Raw genomic sequence first — 19,625 nt, forward strand, 5'->3', positions numbered from 1 at the left:
CTGGAGATAGCCTTAAACTTTTGATTAAGATCTATCTGTGCCTTTGGAACATGCACTGTTCATCAGCTGTGTATCATAAAATCTAACCCTTTAATGTATTATGCAAGTTAACACAAACATCAACTGTGCCTTGTGCAGAGGTATCTATCACTGCAAATGCCCAGAGGCCCCATGTAATATATGCACACAATGTACTGCCATTGAATCTTAAGTTCCATTTCATTGTGCATAAAAGCTAGCACTGCACAATAAAATATCCATGACAATGTCTTCAGAGAATGAGAATGGCATTTAAAAATCCATTGAATAAATTATTAAACCCAAATTATGTTACAGCAGTCAACTTCCTCCCACTTGATAACATTTAGAAATCAGACTTTTAAATACTTGGAGCAATGGTGGTTGCGGATAATGTCAGGTAGAAGGTAATGGAAGATTAGTTTATTTAATGGCTTGTATGATGCTGTGGCCTGGCAGTGCAGTGGGTTTGAATCATGTCTTGCTACCTCTGGGGCCTGGCTATGGTGTTAACACTCCCTATTCGGGTAAGTATCTGTTCTTCGCTGATTACAGAAAAGTCATTTCACTTACTGTAATGTTCTGAGATCGGGCCCTAATTCACAATTCACCATCTGGATCACTGCAGGGATAGGACGGCCAAAACACAGTTTCAGGGGCGATTAACTTGGTTTCAACTTTCTGGGCTCGAATGCATGATATCATTATAGAATATGAATGTGTTTAATTTTCCAGTACTGACTTCCATTGCCTAACTGATTAATAGAAAGGTCATCAAACAGTGTTTGCTATATTTACATGAGGCATTACACATTAGGTTCAAGCTGTGAGAACATTACTGATTACATTTATCACATGAGGTTTATCCTGAGATGGATGTTTTTATAATTCTGGATCTGGGACAATGCACTTGTTCCATATTTAAGTGGAAAACACATTGTTAACTCCAGATTTGTTTCCAACTAACAATGTTCCTTAAGAGAGTGTAAAGGTAACCTTGGAGCTCTCTCTATGGCAGCTCCTGAAAACTGCAAGTGACCTTTCAATGAAAGACAAGCTGTCAAAGGCTTATGTGCACTTCCCCACAAGGGTGAAACAATCTGGATGCTCTCGTACAACCCATGGCCAGATGATAAGAAACATTCTCAGTTCAAATGTAAGGCATGCCACTGGGTGAGATTTAGTGACCAAAATTAGGAGAATGGATCACAATGGAGGTTGGGCCAGAGAGAGCTGAGGATTAATGGTATCATGGTCTGAGAATTCATTCCACGTCCAGAACTGCAGCAAAGAACCTGGAGATACAAGAAAATGCTGATTCTGGAATGTGGAGCAAAAACAAATAGCTGGGGGAACTCAGGCTCACTGAACAGAGAATCTGCCCTAATGTTCCAGCGAAGTGGTGCACTGTTGCGGTCTTAGGATGGACACAGAGGAGCAGATACAAACTTTCCAATGCCATTATCTAAATGTTTCTCACATTCTAACAGGGACTGCATTACAAAATCAATCTCACTAGGTTATTTTTTGGCAATGTCCAGTAAAATACAATGGAAATTAACATTGTTTTTAGCAGTATATTTGCATCAAGGAAGTGTTATTAAAGAGCATTCCATTTCTAAAAGTTAATCCCTGCTGCATAAGAAATCTGTTTGTAAATATTCTATTTTTGCCACAGATTTAAAATGCCAGTTCCACAGGGAGGGCTGTATCAGTGCACCGAGCTCAAGGAACTGTAGGAGCTAGCAAGGTTGGAGCATTGGTGGGATGTAGAGAAAGTGGTAGATCATACTGCCTTCTGAGCCTAGGGCTGGCTGATCTAGACCTTCACTCCTTTTCTGTATTCCTGTGCAAACATGGCTAACAAAGAGCCAGAAATCTCAGATTTGAATTTTTCAAAAACCTTAATAGTTTTTGGGGAGAAGTCCACAGTTTCATCACCCTCTGTGTGAAGTGAAAAGGGATTAACCTAATTAAATAGTAAAGGAGAGTTTAGTACATTAAGGTCTTAGCCATGTATGTATCTGGATTTTTGACAGCCCAGATCTGCCCCATACCATGAATGCAGCATAGTACCCTGAGTAAAGAGATAAATAAAGATGAAAGCATAACGCAAAATCTTTTTTTTGTATTTTAAAATTTTGCAATCAAAAACACAATATGACAGAAGGCATCTATATACAACAGCAGTTAATTTTTTGGTATGATACAGCATTTAATACAACTGTTGACAATCTGCAAACTCTTGCTTTGTCAAACAAAAGCAGACTTGTTCACACCGGAAGGCAGCTAAGGCACAATTTCTGTGTTTCTTTTTCTCTCTGCTAATAGAAGGGCAATTGGGTGCAAAACAGTTAGTGCAATTATTTGCTGAATATAATTCTACATACAGGAAATTGTACTGGTTTCAGAACTTTGATTAAAAGGTCAAATTAAAGATTCTTTTAAACTCATAAAATATTTTATTACTTTAAATAAATAACAAAATATTTACATCTTTCAATGTGCTGCATATTGGAATTTGTCGTTCTATCGTTGTATATACAGGTTCAGTTTATAAAATAATTCTTTACAGATTTTTAATGCATATTTGGATCTTTAATAAAATAGCCATCATCTTTTAAATCCACTTGGTCATCTTTCTTTTAAAATGAGGGTGTGATCACTAATTTATTAGAAGAGCCAGCACTGACTATCTGACATCCACACACTTGTTGACATTTAATAAGAGTATCTTTAATGCGGTCTTTGGACAGGAATTGACCTAACCGTGACTAACAAAACTCATTGAATAAAATATGTGACAATTTACAAACATGGCGCAGTGAACAGCACCTGAATATTTGCTCTGTTATCAGAGACATCTATACAGCATCTTGCAGTTTATGTGGCAAGATTATCTTCAATTTTGATGAGTTCTCACGATCGGGAACAGTTTGCATAGATCATACATTCAGCTCAGGTGAAACAAGCTCTGAAGATAGTTCTGGTATCTATAGTAATCGGTAAAATAAACTCCCGTACACGTGTGAGGTAGCACCCATGACAGCGCCCCCTCATTACAGAAGGGAGAAGGCATTGAGCTAAAGATTTGATGGTAATAAATCATGGACATTAACAACGCACAGACTCGATAATGAATGGCAGGAGGACTACTTCATAAATTCCCTCCCCTGCCTCCTGTTAAGAAGATTTTGTTCACTCAGTTGTGAAATGTACTCGTCAACTTTATGCTTTTAACTTGTACGTTTGGATAAATTGAACAAATTGGAAAAGCGTACCTGCTGTATACATTTCAAAGGCTGAAGATAGAGCCTTGGGGAATACAGTCAGTTATTTGCATTCATAATGAATTTTGCAGAACACATGAAGTTCACTACTATTCAACCCTTTACAGTCTGAGAAATCTCACTTTGTAAGTATTTCCATTCTTAGAGAGACAGGGCAGCATGCGAAACATTGCAAGAAATTGCCTGCTTATCTTTATATATTAGTTATGTTTTCAGCTTCTCTGCCATCAAATTATTAATTATTCCTTCTCCATGTCTAACATTTTCATGTGGATTTTCTTTTTCCCTTGCCAGCTTGAGTTGCTACTACAGATCCAAATAGATCGATAGTACTGTATAAAATCAATCCCTCTCAAGCAGAGTCAGTTATCATTTACCAGCTGGGCTAGGATACATTGATTAGTACAAGAAAATGAGAGGAAGCTAGTTTTCTTTAAAACCCACTTCCTCAGAATTTCAGGCTCCAGAAATCCCATAAAATGTGAAAGAAATGAGATTGCAATGGGATCAGTGAGGAAGTCAATCCTGATCACTAGCTTCTACCCTCTCCACTAGAATTAAAACCACCCTTCTGTTTAAACATTTGAGCAAGTCCTGTTCAGATTCAGATTCCTAATTGCATTCATGGCAAGGTTACCAGTTCAGTTGATTTCTAGTACTGTACCTCAGGTGCTGTAATAGAATAGTACAGAAAGACTGCTCCTCAGTCCGTTAATGAACCACTAACTTCAGGAATCTAATGATTACGTTGGCAAGGATGGAAACCTGGAATAATTAGGTGAGAAGTTTGGCTTTGGTGTTAAACCCATCAAAATGTCAGGTCCCTTGCCTGTGCACAGCTGCTTTTCAGGGAGTGTGAGGGGGAGCACAGCTAGTAGCTGGTATTCTCACATCAGTGCTGATAACGGAAGTTGAATTTCTACCTCTAAAATGTACTTGCAATAAGAAGCAAGGTGGTAAATGGATTTAAATTGGCACCCTGCGAAAAAACGCCAATTCAGAACCGTCTGCTTTCTCGCACTGACCTGCTGTGCGTTTGCAACCTTTTTCAATTCTTCACGTTAACTTTGTTGTAAGGCTGCTGTTAATGTGGTAGTGTGAGATTCAAAACAAGTCTAAACCCTTTGCCATCCCTACACATTAACAACAGCTGATGTCTTAAGGAACTGGATCTCCATGGTTAAATCTCAGTTCTTTACGTGCTGCTTGTATTGTGTATGCAACAAATTTTGAGTGGAGAGTGCTGAAAAATTGAAAAAAAACTAGTTTGGGAGAAGTGAAGCTTATAGAAAATCGTGACTCTCAACCTATTTAATGTTTAAGTTTAATTATTTTGCTCATACTTAATTAACAAAAAATTTGACAGTAAGCCAAGTAAATGTAGGAATGGGGTTTATTTCATAAGTTTCCAGTAAGCTTATTCGTTCTACTAAAATGGAGAAAGAAAGATATGATGTGAACTTGCCTATCTCTGGAACAGTCACGCAGAGAGTAATGTAGTTTGCTGAATTTAAATATTTATTAAAGTATTCTAAAGACTGGGATTTTCAGAATACTTAGAAAATCCAGTCGAGGATTTCAAAGAACCTCAATTTTGCGAACTTAGTTTGTATGAAATTAAAAAATATAATTAAGCCCTAATGGTAATATAAAAATAACAGTTCAGCAAAACACTCATTTACTGAGTACAGAGTTGAGTTCTAGGTTAATTTTGGCTCAGCAGCTGCCGCTGACCTTGCACTTTACAGTTGCGATATGCTCCTCCGAAGGAAAGTGGGGCACTGTGCACAGCCCACTGCCTCTGCAGTTCAGGACAGACTTCACACCTTCACCCTAAAGCTTTGCATTAGGAAAAGAAAACAGATTTCCGGTGCCGAGCTCAATTAGCTGATTCAGTGGAAGTAGAATGTCAGCGTTTTGTTCTGCAAAATTTGTTACAAACATGTAAACTTAAAAACGACAACTTTATAAGGAATGTACGATGTAAATAATTTTAAGAATTGTTAGTATGTTACTGGCATGACGGTCCTGAAAACCCTGAACATTAGTGAATTCAGTGAATTATTTTTTGGGGTTGCTAACATAGGAGAGTTTTAAGCATTGATTTCTGAATCTGGTTCCTAGTCCTGGCTGTAGTATAATGTTCAGATTATCTATAACACACTTGGAATAGTCAGTACTGAAAGCCCTGTTTCAGCAGAGAGTGTTATAGCCCAGTTAGCTCTCACTTTTACAGTAGGTGCAACAATTATAAATAGTCCTGTTGACTGAAGCATTAAGACCGCTACGGTTTTTTAGGTCAGGTACAGATAAAGAAAGTGGGAAGTCAGGGCACAGGCCTTTGTCAATAAAGGCAGCTTATTAGTAGGATATAGATATCAAGCTGCAAAAGCAGCATCTACTCATTAGTCACTGACTAAAATGTTTAAATAAATAGAGTGCGAAAATTTCCTTCTATTTCTTTCGTACATAATACAATCACTTCTTTCATAGTGCCAGCACAGCTAACACAGACTCCTTCTCTGAACATCACGGTCTTCAGCTTTAAATGCACTGCTCTAGCTTTGCCACGGTTTTATGAAGACATCCTGGAACTGTTGCTAAGAACTAAGGGAGAGACCCAACTGCAGAAAATGATCCCACTATCAGGCAAGTCGTGTTTTTGCGATGACTTGGGGCTGCATTGGGTGCTACCTCAGACGGCCATTGGCTTTGATGGGCCCCAGTTCGGATTTGGGGTCCGGACTGTGGGAGCTCCAGGTTGTTTGACTGCAGGTCTGCATCACCGGGCAAGAGGTGGGACCGATGGTGCAAATGTCCACGGCTGACCACAGGCTGTTCACCATGGGATCCACCCAGTTCTCCAGCTGAGAGCCTGTGAGAGCTGCATTGCGCTTCGCCTGTTCCACTTGGCCAGGAGTAATGTGAACATTCAGGGCGTTATTCAGGCCCTGAAAGCTCTGTTCCATGTAGGCATTCCTCGGCGGCCCATTATGTAGCTTAACAGCTTCCTCTGCAAAATAAGAAAACAATGGTTCATTAAAACATATCCAAATACTTGAAAATAATTTGTAAAAATGATCAGAAATACACTCAGCGGACACTTTATTCGGTACAGAAATGGAACCCGGTGCTGCCATATGATTGGCTGATTAGATATTTTCATTAATGAAGTGTACCTAATAAAGTGGCCACTAAGTATATAGATACATTTAATCATAGCACATAATTACACCAATATTTAAAATCTGGTTGTTGTTAATCTAATTTTTTGTAACACTGTTGATTTAACTTTATATTATATCATGTTTGATGTGCAAAATATACTATAATTATTTTTTTAAAATATGGGGCACAATCGAGAGCATCCTGACTGGCTGCATCACTGCCTGGTTTGGGAACTGTACTTCCCTCAATCGCAGGACTCTGCAGAGAGTGGTGCGGACAGCCCAGCGCACCTGTAGATGTGAACTGCCCACTATTCAGGACATTTACAGAGACAGGAGTGTAAAAAGGATCATTGGGGACCCGAGTCACCCCGACCACAAACTGTTCCAGCTGTTACCATCCAGGAAACGGTACCACAGCATAAAAACCAGGACCAACAATCCCCGGGGCAGATTCATCCACCAGGCCATTAGACTGAATAATTCACGCTGAGACAATTGTATTTCTATGCTATACTGACTGCCCTGTGATACATATTACTTATTACAAATTACTAAAAATTGCACATTGCACATTTGGACGGAAACGTAATGTAAAGATGTTTAATCCTTATGTATGTAAAGGATGTAAGTAATAAAGTCAATTCAATTCAATTCAATGTTACATGTGTGTAGGGTGGTAGGGGTGGAGATACATCTCTATGTAAGGAGATGTAAGGAGTTCTTTCACTCCGCTAGGCTGAAGGTGTAGCATCTGCTTAGTCATGTGAAGCCACAGGAACAGGTGGTGGATGGTCCTACGAGCAGCTGATGCATTGCACAAGTCCTGGTTATGAGACCACTGACACCAAGCAGACAATCTCTGAAAAGTACAGCAGCGTAGTGGTTAGCACAACACTTTACAGTACAGGTGACCCGGTTTCAGTTCCTGCTGCTGCCTATAAGGAGTTTGTACGTTCTCACTGTGACTGTGTGGGTTTCGTCTGGGTGCTCCAGCTTCCTCCCACAGACCAAAGTTGTACCAGTTGGAGGTTAATTGGTCATTGTAAATTGTCCCATGAATAGGGTCTGATTAAATTGGGGGATTAATGGACGGTGTGGCTCAAAGGGCCAGAAGGGCCTATTCTGTGTTGTATCTCAATAAAAATATTTTTAGAAAGTATTAATAATGGCTTTTAAAGATACTGCCCAGAGGCAATGGCAAACCATTTCTGTAGAGAAATTTGCCAATAACAATGATGGACAAGACCAGTATCACCACGTCATACGACAAGGCATACAACGTTGATGGCGATGACGCATGCGTACCACACCATCACTACAGAATCAATCTAGTACTTTAGTCAAATCAGTGAATTTGAGTGGTTGCAATTACTCAGAGTTTAAGATATAGAAAGGTTAGGAGTGAGTGCATAAAAATGTGGCAGATGGGATGAGAAGAGTAGGAAACAGGGCAAATAAGGTGCTTGAGGAGTATAAAAAGTGCAAAAAAATACTTAAGAAAGAAATCAGGAGGGCTAAAAGAAGATATGAGGTTGCTTTGGCAGTCAAGGTGAAGGATAATCCAAAGAGCTTCTACAGGTATATTAAGAGCAAAAGGATAGTAAGGGACAAAACAGGTCCTCTTGAAGATCAGAGTGGTCGGCTATGTATGGAACCAAAAGAAATAGGGGAGATCTTAAATTTTTTTTTTGCGTCTGTATTTACTAAGGAAACTGGCATGGAGTCAATGGAAATAAGGCAAACAAGTAGTGAGGTCATGGAACCTATACAGATTGAGGAGGAGGAGGTGTTTGCTATCTTGAGGCAAATCAGAGTAGATAAATCCCCAGGACCTGACAAGGTGTTCCCTTGGACCTTGAAGGAGACTAGTGTTGAAATTGCAGAGGCCTTGACAGATATATTTAAAATGTCGGTATCTACAGGTGAGGTGCCGGAGGATTGGAGGATAGCTCATGTTGTTACATTATTTAAAAAAGGCTCTAAAAGTAATCCGGGAAATTATAGGCCGGTAAGTTTGACGTTGGTAGTAGGTAAATTATTGGAAGGAGTACTGAGAGATAGGATCTACAAGAATATGGATAGACAGGGACTTATTAGGGAGAGTCAACATGGCTTTGTGCATAGTAGGTCGTGTTTAACCAATCCATTAGAGTTTTTCGAGGAGGTTACCAGGAAAGTGGATGAAGGGAAGGCAGTGGATGTTATCTACATGGACTTCAGTAAGGCCTTTGACGAGGTCCTGCATGGGAGGAAGATTCAGTCGCTAGGTATACATGGAGAGGTAGTAAATTGGATTAGGCTCAATGGAAGAAGCCAGAGAGTGGTAGTGGAGGATTGCTTCTCTGAGTGGAGGCCTGTGACTAGTGGTGTGCCACAGGGATCAGTGCTGGGTCCATTGTTATTTGTCATCTATATCAATGATCTAGGTGATAATGTGGTAAACTGGATCAGCAAATTTGCTGATGATACAAAGATTGGACATGTAGTGGACAGTGAGGAAGGTTTTTAAAGCTTGCAGATGGATTTGGACCAGCTGGAAAAATGAGCTGAGAAATGGCAGACAGACAAGTGTGAGGTATTGCACTTTGGAAGGACAAACCAAGGTAGAACATACAAGGTAAATGGTAGGGCACTGAGGAGTGCAGTAGAACAGAGGGAGCTGGGAATACAGATACAAAATTCCCTAAAAGTGGCGTCACAGGTAGATAGGGTTGTAAAGAGAGCTTTTGGTACATTGGCCTTTATAAATCAAAGTATTGAGTATAAGGGTTGGAATGTTATGGTGAGGTTGTATAAGGCATTGGTGAGGCCAAATTTGGAGTATTGTGTACAGTTTTGGTCACCAAATTACAGGAAGGATATTATTAAAGTTGAAAGAGTGCAGAGAAGGTTTACAAGGATGTTGCCGGGACTTGAGAAACTGAGTTATAGAGAAAGATTGAATAGGTTAGGACTTTATTCCCTGGAGTGTAGAAGAATGAGGGAAGATTTGGTAGAGGTATATAAAATTATGATGGGTATTGATAGAGTGAATGCAAGCAGGCTTTTTCCACTGAGGCTAGGGGAGAAAAAAACCAGAGGACATAGGTTAAGAGTGAAGGGGGAAAAGTTTAAAGGGAGCATTGGCGGGGGGGGGGGGCTTCTTCACACAGAGAGTGGTGGGAGTGTGGAATGAGCTGCCAGATGAAGTGGTAAATGCGGGCTCACTTTTAACATTTAAGAAAAACTTGGACAGGTACATGGGTGAGAGGTGTATGGAGGGTTTAGTCCAGGTGCAGGTCAGTGGAACTAGGCAGAAAAATGATTTGGTCAGCCAAGAAGGGCCAAAAGGCTTGTTTCAGTGCTGTAATGTTCTATGGTTCTATGGAATAAAAAGGGAGAAATGTGAGGTTATCCACTTTGGTAGATAAGTTAAAAGTTAGCTGATAGTTTATACGGAGCAACTAGGGGGCTGTAGAGTGGGAACTGAGTGAAACACTGAAGATTACAAATACAGCAAGTAAATAAAGTAAATACATAGATTGTCTACTCCTACCACTCATCACCACTCTCCAGGAAGTTCTCTTAATGTTTTAAAAGGCTTATTTAACCCATTTTTGTCATAATGTTTCTTCAATGCTCATGGCAAATTGCAATTTGAAATTTCACAAGCGTAATTTAGGAATGTCTTTTAAATGGCGTTAATTCATAGTTTTCCAACTAAGCTAAAAAAAAGCGCATTATGTTTCTAGACTGCTTTTAACAATTCTTTCACAATCACTGAGTGCTCTATGGCAATAAAAGTACAATTGACGAATAGTCATTTTTGTAACGTAGGAATTCAAGAGGTCCTGCAGATGGCAGTATGATAGTGACTAGATGATAAATTTCATTGATATTGATAAGGATACATTCTTGTATGCTCCCTAGATAATTTGCCTGCTTTTCTTTAAAACATGAGTTTTTACAGTCAGCTCAGGGAACAGCTGGGAACTTGTACAGTAAACAGCAGAACCCTTAGGGGCATGGATATACACAGGGGGATCTTGGGGCACAAATAAATAGCTTCCCAAAAGTGGCAACATGTGGATAGATTGGCAAAGAAGGCACATGGAATGCTTGCCTTCATTTGTCGGGGAATCCAGGATAATAGTTGAGAAGTCATGCTGCAGCTGATTAAAACCTTTTAAGTATTGCATGCAGTTCTGGAAGGATGTGGAGACTTTGGAGAGGATGCAGAAGAGGTTCACAAGGATATTGCCTGGAATGGAATGTAATGGCTACAGGGAGAGGTTGGGCAAATTTGGATTGCCTTCCCTGCAGTGCTGAAGGCTGAGGGATGACCTGATAGAAATAAATAATATTATGAAGTTATGGGAAATTATGAAATTATGAAGTTATGTTTCCCCCCCAAGGTGGAGATGTCAAGTTCAAGGGGACATAGGTTTAAGGTGAGAGGGGGAAAATTTAAAGAAGAAATGCAAGGCATGTTTGGTTTCTCCCATACAGAGAGTGACAGGTGCCAGGGCCGATGATAGAAGCAGATACAATAGCAACATTTATGAAGCATTTAGACAGACACATAAACAGGCAGGCAATAGAGGGATTTAGATCAATGTAGAGGCAGATAGGATGAATTTAGATTGGCATCATGATGCAGCAGTGGTTTTTCCTGGTTGTGCTGTTTTCTTCTACGTTCTTTGCTCAGTTTAATATTTCATGTGAACAAGTCCCTCTTATGGGAACTTAAGTTATGAACTTATTTAGAGTTATCTTAATTTATTAAGCACAAGAATCTGTAGTGAGAGTTGAACCTCTAACCTGATTCAGAAGTGAGGTCACAACAAGCTTAGACAGAGATAAAACAATGCCTGATTGTTGTTGCTTGTAGTCTGCATAAGGACTTCCCTTTAACCGCAGCAATAATCCCCCTGCATTCACTCTCAAAGCTACAGGAATTAGATACTCATAATGGCTGAGAACTGAAACCAGATAGATTTGTTCAGTAACAATTCTGGTTCCAACTGACAACTGTCTATCTAGTGCATAATGAATAAATGTGGAATCCTTTAACACTCACAGATGTTAGGAGAGATTATAAATAGTACTTGAGAAAAACACCTGCGATGTTTTTGTTCAATGATTCAACTGTTTCAGACTGAACAAACAAAAAGTGACTAAATAAATGAGCATCTCTAAGCCAAACCCATTGTTTCACCTGCTTTTCTTACACTTCTAGTAATTTAACATGAGCACCAAGATCAATACTGTCCAGAGGTTAAGCTGTTGGATGAGCATCCAGAGACCTAGGTCGTGTACCAGAGATATGAAATTGAAATTACAAAGCAGTTATTAATAATGACAACTGTAAGCTGTCAGAGTATTATCTTAAGTCATGCTTCACGGAAAGAAATCTGTCAGTCCTGCCTGTACGTGACTCTAGATTGACCAATATGGTTGACTTCAGACTGCAGAACAAAATAGGATGGGCAAAAAATATCATTGTTGCCAAAGATATCCACAGTGCTTAAGAAGCTTAAGAGGAAAATATTTTATAACATCTAAGCGAGCAACTGAACCCACTGGATCTGGGCTCCATGGCTTCCCGATAACTTCCAACATCCAGTAAATAGACGACAGGAGAAAGGAGGAATGCAAAGACAGTGGTAGCAGCCTCTGATAAGCTTCTGTTGATTGTACAGTGTTGATACAGTACATGAGCTTTGGAATGGGTTCATTGACTTTCCTCACATGCTTGACATCAGAAGGACTGGAGGGCACTGCAGATGCAGAAAACAAATGATGTCATTTCCAAAGTTTGTTTTGTCTTATTCTTAACTTGGATGGTATGAGTTGTTCCCCTTTACCAAGGGGTCACTTCTATTAAATTACTTTCATAATGATTGAAGACATTGTGGTGACCTTTAATGGGCAATTAAGCAAAGAACTCATATTTTAATGACAAAAGGCGATGAAGACAGAGGCAGCAAATGAATAATCAGCTTTCCTGTATATTAGTTTTTTCACCCAGCTGAGGATTTGGTCCTAGCTAGCTAATCTCAGATGATGCATCGAGTATCAAAAATCAATGAAGACTTTCACACAGCAACCAGTGCAAAAAGGATATGTGATAACACTATAGCTATTGTCTTAAGTGCTGTCTATCACAATGAAACACAGTTGCAGGGTCTTTTCACTGACCATTCCACTGTCTCTATAGATGCCACCTTACACACTGAGGTCCTCCGGAAATTTGTTTTTCTTTGCTTCGTTAAGTTAGACTACCTTTTGAGAGAGGGAGATATACAATGATGATTCCAAAGGTAAGGGTACGGAAATGGGTTTCCCAAATCACTGTGCTTCTTGTGGAATTCAGATGGCTAAGGAGTTACTTAACTGAAATTTTCAAGATATTTGGCTGCACTGTTGGAGTGGACGAAGATATTTCCACTGGTTGTGACAGGATGTGACACAGGGAAAGGTTGAAAAATTGGAGCCAGATTACTGAAGTTACGAAATGCTTGCACAAGCAGTAACCATCTGGAACTTTCTGCTAAAAAAGACATCTGATGAAAATCTGGAACTTCCCCTGCAAAAGACATCTTATGTTTTGTTTTTTTTAAACTTAAATCTGAAATCACAACATTTTTTTTAATTAGCAAAGGTATTGAGGGAATTTCAGCTCGGTCATAGAATATGGATATTGAAATAATTTCAGCTAGGTCACAGGATATGGATATTGAGGATCGTGATTCAGAGTAGCAGTGTTTACCAAATTAGCAAAATTACAAAACATTAGATCTTAAATTGACCCAGAATTCAAGGCACTTTCTAAGTTGCTCAAATATTTTAAATTCCTCATTTAAATTATTAGTTCTTCCTGCTCTGCCCAGCCTGAATCCTTGATTCCTTCCGTTGCTCCATTCCCCGAAAACTTTAAGCCCTCAGTTAATTGTGCAGGGAATGTTGCTGCAAATTGTACGACCTAATAGAGTGGCCACTAGGTGTATATTTGTGGTCTTCTGCTGCTGTAGCCCATCCACTTCAAGGTTCGACATGTTGTGCATTCAAAGATGCTCTTCTGCACACCATTGTTGCAATGTGTGCTTCTCTGAGTTAACGTCAGCTTGAACCAGTCTGGCCATTCTCCTCTGACCTCTCTCCTTAATAAGGCATTTTTGCCCACAGAACAGTCGCTCACTGGATTTTTTTTTTTCTGCCATTCCCTGTAAACGCTAAAGACTGTTGTGAGTGACAATTCCAGGGGATCAGCAGTTTCTGAGATACTCAAACCATCCCATCTGGCACCAATAATCATTCCGCAGTCAAAGTCACTTAGATCACATTCCTTCCCCATTCTGATGTTTGGCCTGAGCAACAATGGACCCTCTTGACCATGTCTGCATGCTTTTATGTTTTGAATTGCTGCCACATGATTGGCTGATTAGATATTTGAGTTAATGAGCAGGTGTAGAGGTGTAGAGAGTATATCGCAGGGTTACACCGCACCTGATTCGCAGTTACACCAATGAAAAATTAAAGTAGGACCCTCAAGTATGCAGCTGAATCATTTCATTATGAATACAAGATCACTTGAAAATTCAACTGAATGAAGCTGTTCTGTTCAGGAACATTTCCGAAGTATTTAATTTCTGGGATATTATTTTGGAAATCTGTGTACATCTTATCAGGCCTACCTTTGATTATTTTGATCTGTTGAATTCGATTATTTTAATTTATTTTTCAAACTCTATTAGTACTGACATTGGAAAAACAAAATGGCCTCAACCGTGGAAGGCTTAGATGTTTAATCCTGCGCATTGTTGTTATTAAAATGTTTATTATTATTTTTCAAATGTGATGCAACAAAATGTAAAGTGAGGAAGGGAATCCAGAATATTGGGAATGTTCTAGACAGGAATCATAAGAGAAGCACGGAGAAATGAGACTTTTACTCGAATGATTAATACATGATGAGTTGGCATACAGGGAGGAGATAGGCTGGTGGATTAGCGCAAACACAACATCTTGAGTCTCAACGTGGACAAAGAGAATGAATGTGGGCTTCAGGAAGGTGCAGGCTGACCACTCCCTACTGAACATCAATGACTCCTCAGTGATGAGAGTCAGCAGCACCAAATTTCTTGGAGTGTACATCACAGATGACCTCACTTGGTCCCTCTTCAGTTAAGAAAGCACAGCAGCAGCTTTAGTTCCAATGAAGATTGAGGCAAGCGAGGCTCCCCACCCCCATCTCTAACCACATTTTACCAGAGCACCATCGAGAGTGTCCTGACAATTTGTATCATGGTCTAGTATGGGAGTTGTATGGGCATCTGACTGCAAGACCCTGCAATGGATTGTGAGGACTGCTGAGAGAATCATTGGGATGACTCTAACCCCCTGTCCAGGACATAGATCAGAAATGTTGCATTCACAGAGTTCTCCGCATTGTCAAGGACCCCTCCCATCTGTCCCACAATCTCTCTCACCTCCTACCGTCAGGCAGAAGGCATCACAGTTGTGTTGGAGAGTGGGTAACAGCTTCTTCCCCCAGATAGTGAGATTTCTGAACACTCCACTACCCAGTACACATTATTTATGTCAACGCCAGTAGCATTATATGTATTGTTGTATATTTAACTATATGTCATATATGCACTTTTTGTCAACTTGTACATCTACAGTATTTTATTATTATCTGTTAATATTATTATGTTAATACTATTGCAATACTATCTGCTGCTCCTCTGTGAGGTATTTCATTTTAGCAGTCTTCTGTAAAAGCAGTGTGTCCTGCTGATAGGATGCTTTGGTTTCAGCTAAAGATAAGGGGCCATGTTGTTCAACTTAGGAATGTTGTGTCAACCAAGTAGGATGAAGGGATCGGGAGAAGGTTCCAGAGAGAGCTGGGCTGATAGGCATTTGTGATTGTCAGTGGTGGGGTCCGTGGTCTTTTGACGGGAGATGCGGAGAAGACGTCTATAGGGTTTGATCCAACAGGAAGTTGCGATTGCAAGGACGGCTTTGCAAGATGAAAGAGTCCAAGATGGGAAGTTCTACTGGTGATTGGTGATGAGAATTTAGCGCTGTGAGAAGCGGTTATACCCAGCTTTAGGAAGAGATGAGCTCCAATGGTCATGTGCACGTTTAGATGGGGCCTTTTATTTGTTTTCTTTCTTTTTTTCTCTTAATAACTGTTTGATAAAGCTGAAATTGGTAAATATGCTTCCTTTATAATTTTACGCTGGTGCATGTTTTGGCATTTCTTAGTGATTGGTAATTCTGTATGGTCAGTATTTATTTACACAGCATTCGTTCAGTTCGAGGTTCCTTACTTTGGAATTCCCAATGTTCCTGTTTGGTTGAACCCCAACTCATACCGACGCTAGACATATGTTGTTTACGGAAAGTGGCCTTCTCACCGCTGAGTCACGTGGCTGTTAGCGAAGTTAGCTAACGAGCCGAGTTTGTAAACACGACCTGCTGCGAGGCTTACATTATTTTATTCACTGTATGTGATATATGTACTGTGTTTTGCACCTTGATCCCTGGGGCACATCATTTCATTTAGCTGCATACATGTGCAGTGTTGAATAGCAATAAACTTGAACTTGAACATGGATTCAGTCAATGCAAAGGAAAACAAATGCTTCCTTTGGACCAGTTTGAAGTCTTTTATAATGTTATCCCAAGTTATGCTGATGCTGTCTGTCTGACTGCTATCTTCCCATTTTGACTATAAAAATTAACTTTGACAAGCACCTAGATAAAATTTCAAGGTTATAAGGAAATTACAGTTTTTAATATGCTCTTGGTGATTAGTGACTCTCAGGTAATGAAGTTGTAATATAGATTTTAGGGAGTGTTTTTATTTTTAAGCCAGGTTTGTATTGTTAAATTGACTACTACACTTCATATGCATAGATGTGGTTAGACAAAGTGCTTGTGAAGAGTACATTGAATGGGTTCTGTCCAGTCCTTGATATTTATGACGAGCTATGATTGAAGCAGTGAAGTGGTTCTTCTCATGGTAAACTGTACTTGTCGTGTAACTGAATCATTGTTGTGTGGGGAATGTTACAGAACCAATTAGAGACAACAACCAACCTTAATCCTTTAAATTGATCCTAGAACTGAAGTGAGTGGTCAACGTCAGCGCAGGAGAACATGCTTGTTTACTGCCTGAAGCATAAAGCAACTGAGTAAAACAAGCCAGAGATTCACTAGTTCAATCACTATGAACAGGGCAGGCACTGTCTGAACAAGCAGCAGAGAACATTTATACTAATACAGTCCATTGACACCTGATATATGTGGGTGCCATACCATCAGGATCAGGTTCAATTGTGATTAATTCTGCAGTTAAACAGCCAACTAACTCTGACCAATCAGACAGTAAGATTAAATAATGCCTACAGAGCCGCATAAATAAAGAGGAGAGAAGAAACACTGAACTGAAGATTAGTGTGCTTTCCCACTTTAAACAGTTGTTTTGTTTTCTAAAAGCTGGATTCACTTGCCATATCCCTGTGGAGCACAATAGAAGCATTCTTTCAGAAGGGGAGTGAAGTATAGGATGTTATTCAGACAGAGTGGAAGGGATCTTGTGTAGAATGTGGACTTGTTTCAATATTTAAGATTCTCTGGTTTGAGAACTCGCACATTCACTGAACCATATTGGATCGATTGTGAAAATGTGGGAAGTGCATATAGGGCATGATGAGTCAATAGGGCCTCCTACCCATGGAGGGCTCACTCTTTCCACGCGGGCTTTCAAGTGCACTTGACAGGCCCGACTCACAGCTCCCTCAGTACAAGTTGCCCAGCGTGTACACTGGCTGACATGACATTGTCACCCCTGCTCCATGCACACGCAACACTAATCTCTGCTGCTATTCGCGGGTGGCGTCACCAGCATATAACTCACCTTTTCTAATTGGCTGCCTGTTCGAGAATGTCAGAGGCGTAACCAGAAACTTGCTTTCGGCCATGGGTGCCCAGTGGTGAAGAATTTTAACCGTCCAAAGGCCTGGCCGCAGAGGCAAGTTCAACGGAGGCTTGTAATGAGTGAACTCGGCACCTGAATCAACCTGAATATCATAGGTTGCTGCAATAACATTAATCGGATCAATCCAGACCACAGTGACTGTAGTGTTGGGGCCTTTGCCCCATTTCTGCATGCCAATAGGCTCATCCATGGGTCCAATGAGCCCTCCGTAGTTGCGGAAAATTCTTTCCTTAGCATCCCACTCTGTGCCAACCTGAAAGCAAAGAAATAAATTCCAACTTTAAAGAATTGCCCGCAAATTGTATAGGATAAACATCTAAGAAAGAAGACTACAGATCTCAGGAATATCTTGTTATTTGAGAAAACAGGACAGCATGGGATGGAGCTTAGAGATCAGAGCTTGGTAAACCTATTTTTTACAGCTTCAATAACCCAAATTTAGTCCTAATTTCTGATGCTGTCAGTGTGGTGTTTGCACATTCGCCCTGACATCACCATACATTTCCATATTCAAGTGGATTTAGGAATTGTGGAATTAAAAATGTCACCAGATTTAGGCCATACAACAGTTGTTCTGTGTACCAAATCCAGCACGGGGATGAGCTATGTCCAATTTGTAAAGACTCTGGACCATGTTCATCAACCTTCAGGTAGTTACCCAGTGTTGTGTCCTTTGCACTTGTTAACGGAAAGTCCACCAGTTGCTCAAGCACCCCCTGCATGGATTTCCTCTTTTCTGTAAAACAGTAAAAGTCCATGCAGAGCTGGGAGGAGCAGTGCTACAGAACCCCTCCCACTGTCTGACCACTGCTCCTAACAACATATACTTTCAGACAGAGGTCCCAGCTGTGCTGAGAAAGTGTACCTGCGGAGATCAAAAGACATAGGTAGCTTGTACATTTTGGGTTGGAAGAATTAAAGAGGCTGAAGGACAAGCGCCGAATCAGCCATTAACATTCAGGTAGCTACTGCTTCTGCAGTGCTAAATCTAAAATCCAAAACAGGCCACGGTGAAAACTTACCAACAAGTAAGCTGCTTACAGTTTATTCTGAATTCTGCCATTTTCAGAATTTCAAAATTTTACCTCAGACGTATCAAACTAGTTTCTCTCTAACGCTCAACAATATTACCATCACCAAGATGGCCTCTATCAACTTCCTAGGATACACATTGAACAGGACCTTGATAAAGTATCCACAGATCTCATAGCAACATGTCAGAGGCTGGTGTCCTATGGAAGATGATTTGCCTTATGACTCCCTGTCAACAGCATGGTCCAAGACCGCAGCATTGATGAAATATTCTTCACTTGCCCAGATAAGTGAAGCTTGAGATTGTCCAGGAGAAAGTAAACATCGTGACCATCTACCCTGAAAAGTTCATCCTCCTCAATTGGAGCAGAGTGTCTCACCTACTGTAGTTGCCTAGGAGACACCTCCAAAGGGCAGCAGATACACAGGAAATGCCACCACCTGCCAAGTTCCTCTCCGAAGACAACTATTTTGACCACCCAACATGTCACTTCTCCTTCACCATCACTGCTGCTCAGTGTTGATATCCCACATCCAACTTCACACAACAGCACTTTCATTTAGACTTCTCGGGTTTGGCTGGGTAGATGTTTAGGGATGTTTTCCCTCATGGAAGTATCTAGAGAGGATAGAATCATAATAAAGATTCTCCATTTAAGCCAGGGATAGGCAGTAATCTCTTAAGAGGGTGTGACTCTTTGAAATCTTCTGTCTCAGAGTTGTGGAGACTGAGCCAATGAATATATTCAAGGCTAAGATAGTTAGAGATTTGGATCATAGAGGAACCAAAGTTTTTGGGGTTCAGGTATATTGAGGCCAAAATCAACTCTTTCTTGATCCTATTGAGGGGTTGAGTGGGCTTAATGGGTTACATACCTTACAACTTAACTGTAAAAAGGCAATCATGACCTTCTAATGGCAGCTGGTTTGGGCAATAAGTGGTGGACCTGGCTATGAAACACTAAATATGTAAATTTCAATTGATTACCATTGTGAAAGGGCCTGAACTACAAGCTTGGATTATATTTCCAGAATTAGATCACTAAGCTAACCTCCAGGTTGTTTATGTAGGCTATGCACCAGCCCTGCCCGTAATTGTGACCCTCTCGCACTGATTGCAGCTTG

The 19,625-nt window shown here is 40.3% G+C and overlaps 1 protein-coding gene across 1 annotated transcript in view; it reads right to left on the reverse strand.

Annotated features, from left to right (window-relative positions):
* Window positions 1–2,139: 2,139 nt before the first annotated feature.
* xylt1 (xylosyltransferase I) overlaps window positions 2,140–19,625 on the reverse strand; it is a 283,246-nt gene continuing 265,760 nt past the window's right edge. Inside the window, exons 10-11 of the mRNA XM_063059068.1 lie at window positions 17,388–17,721; window positions 2,140–6,321 (exon numbers count right to left, since the gene is read on the reverse strand). Of these exons, the coding sequence (XP_062915138.1) occupies window positions 5,999–6,321; window positions 17,388–17,721 (657 nt within the window). The 3' untranslated portion in view covers window positions 2,140–5,998. The remainder of the gene's footprint in view (window positions 6,322–17,387; window positions 17,722–19,625) is intronic.

The sequence above is a fragment of the Mobula hypostoma genome, chromosome 9 (assembly GCF_963921235.1).
Source record: "Mobula hypostoma chromosome 9, sMobHyp1.1, whole genome shotgun sequence".
Lineage (NCBI taxonomy): Eukaryota > Metazoa > Chordata > Chondrichthyes > Myliobatiformes > Myliobatidae > Mobula > Mobula hypostoma.